Raw genomic sequence first — 2,997 nt, 5'->3', positions numbered from 1 at the left:
TTCAAAAACAGTTTTTATATGTTTCATACAACGAAAAAATACAATTTTATTCCTCATATCTTCTCATTAATAGTTTCTGGTATTTTAGTCAAAATTCTTTATTTTATTCTGTCGACGTGTAGTAAATAACACGAAAATTAAGTATTTAAGTCGTCCAAGAATCTGTGGTAGTATGAATACAAAATAGTAGGACATATGAGTAGCTGAACACGATGCCATTAGTAAAATTTACCCATAACCTCGATATTTCTCAGAAAATCCACTATTTGGCGAAAGTTAGCCCAAATATGGGTCAAAACAGAGTTTTTCTAAAATTGTGTTCGTAGTAGGTATTTTGAGGCGCTGAACACGATGCCATTAGTAAAATTTACCCATGACCTCCATACTCCTTAGAAAATCCATTTGAGTGAAAACTAGCCCAAATACCTAAGGGTAAAAACTGATTTTTTTCCTAAATTTTGTTCAAATATATCATTTTCCTTGTATTTTGAGGCGCTAAATACGATGTTATTAGTAAAATTTCGATATTTCTCAGAAAATTCAAAATTAGTGCTTTTTTACATACCTGAAAATTAAAAAAGTAATTACTACCAATTCATTAATAACGTCTTTAATGTGTTCGTATAAGTCGTCACCAAAGAAATAGCCCGGGAGGCAGCGACATTATTGATGTAATTATTCCTACAAAGCTGATTTTTTCTCATTTTGTTGTTTTGATATCGTAAGTAAACGGAACGGCAGTCTACCGCGCCAATGTGGGGGCAAACGTTAGTAACAATTTTTTAAACATGTAAATAAATAATACTTAAATGCCTTATACCTACAAGGCTGAAACTTTTTAGAGTGATCAATTATACCTAAAAATACAGTATAGTGATAGTCTACCGCGTCGGAAGGGGGGCCATCAAGGGTCTACCACCCACGCAAGGTGTTGAAAAATTAACTTTTTTGACTTATTTCTACAAGGCTGAATTTTTTTTCTCAAATACTTTAGTTTATAAGAGAACCAAAAAAAANATGCAGAGCTTAAATTGTGTTCATGAAAATTTGTACCAGCTTTTAATTTTTAAAGTTGATCCTAGGGGTACATTCGGACATTCACTTGGGGGTAGGTTCGGACTGTCCGAAAGTGCCCCACATGGTGTTCGAATATGCCCCATTGAGTTATAATTTTATTTTCCAGAATTGTTCGTAATTATAAAAAGAAGACGAACCGTGGGGAAACATCAGAAAAAATCATAGCTTTAGCAGTAAAAGCTGTAATTAAAAAACAGTCATCGATAAGACAAGCTGCACTTGATTTTACCTTGAGAATATCAACTTTATATGATAGAGTGAAGTTATACAAGTTAAAGCATGAAAACTTTGACTTTGATGACTCAGGGCAGGAGAGCTACTCCGATGATCAGAATGAAACTAAGAGTAAATATGCAACAAGACAAATATTTACTACTGCAGAGGGAAATCAATTAGAAAAATATCTGCTGCATTAATCAAAAATAAATTATGGGCTCACTTATAAAAATACTCGAAAATTAGCCTATGAATTTGCCTTACAGCTCGACAAGAAAATACCAAATTCTTGGTCTGAAAATGGATATGCTGAGAGAGACTGGATGTTATCATTTATGAAGAGACACACAAAATTATCCCATAGAAAACCAGAGAACACCAGTCGGGCAAGGGCAAGTGCCTTTAATAAACATAACGTGGCACAGTTTTTTGAGAATTTAAACAGTCTACAGGGCAAATATAGATTTATGCCTGATCGAATCCTAAACACCGATGAGAGTGGTATTAGCACCGTACTACAGGCGCCAAAAGTTATTGCTCCTACTGGTCAGAAGCAAGTTGGCCAGATTGTATCGGGCGAACGGGGAACTTTAGTTACATTTTGCGGAATAGTTTCTGCTACTGAAGCAGCTATTCCTCCTATTTACATTTTTCCAAGGCAAAGGATAAAACAGGAATATTTATATGTGTCCCCTACCGGTGCTATTGCTCTAGGCTCCAAAACAGGATGGATGACCACAGAATTGTTTCCTGCTGTACTCGGGCACATTAAGAAGTATACATACTGCACTGTGGAAAATCCTATTCTATTAATAATTGACAATCATGGTACGCATGTTTCATTGGAGAGTATAAATTATTCTAGGGCGAATGGCATTGTTTTGTTATCGTTGCCGCCACATAGCACGTATAGAATGCAGCCTCTTGATATTTGTATTTACGGGCCGTTTAAATCGAGGTGCAAGGTCGCATTTAACGATTACATGGGTACCAATCCTGGAAAAGCTGTCAGAATTCAAGACATTGCTAGATTAACTGCCGACGCATACCTGCAATCATTTTGTCCCAATAATATAGTCAAAGGATTCAAAAGATCAGGTATTTGGCCCATTAACCATTTGGTTTTCACGGATGAGGACTTCTTGCCAGTAGAATCTACTAACCGTGTAGATTACAGTTTATCCCAACTTCCTGAATATGAGATCTCTCAGAATAACATCAATATGTAAGCAGTCAGGGGAAACACTGCAGGGCAGTTTTAAAGACGTCAATAACTGTAATGCCAGTGGAAGTGGTTCTACTGCAGTTTTCAAATCCAGAGAAGTGTTTAGCTTAGTCAACTCAATAATGGAAGAAATATTGAAGCGGACTTTTACAATAGTTCACAAAGTAAAAAATTTGGAGGAAGTTATACAAAGTATTAGACCATACCCAAAGGCTGGTCCTAGAAAAAAAATATCAAAGCCAAGAAAAGGATCGTCACGCATTTATACAGATTCTGCAGAGAAAAATAGATTAGAGCAAATAGAACTGGACAAAAAGAAAAAAGAAGCAGCAAAGCTGATTAAAAAGCAAGTGTTTAGTAATAAGTCCAAACGAAAAATTTCCAAATGGCAGAAAAAGAATAAAATTTACTCTTCATAGTCCTCTGATTCGGACATAGAGACAAAAAAACTACGACGTTATTCATCAGATTCGGATTTC

The 2,997-nt window shown here is 35.5% G+C and overlaps 1 protein-coding gene across 1 annotated transcript; it reads left to right on the top strand.

Moving 5' to 3' along the window:
* Positions 1 to 1,356: 1,356 nt before the first annotated feature.
* On the top strand, positions 1,357 to 2,518 carry LOC111692808 (the record flags this gene model as incomplete). Its single annotated transcript, XM_023456930.1, has 2 exons — positions 1,357 to 1,422; positions 1,560 to 2,518. Coding segments are annotated over exons 1-2 (1,025 nt in total), but the record flags the coding sequence as incomplete, so codon positions are not given.
* Positions 2,519 to 2,997: the final 479 nt, after the last annotated feature.

The sequence above is a fragment of the Anoplophora glabripennis genome, unplaced genomic scaffold, assembly GCF_000390285.2.
Source record: "Anoplophora glabripennis isolate ALB-LARVAE unplaced genomic scaffold, Agla_2.0 scaffold3698, whole genome shotgun sequence".
NCBI classification, from domain to species: Eukaryota; Metazoa; Arthropoda; class Insecta; order Coleoptera; family Cerambycidae; genus Anoplophora; species Anoplophora glabripennis.
Note: the sequence above shows the minus strand (reverse complement) of the source record. Positions and strands in the feature narration are given on the sequence as shown.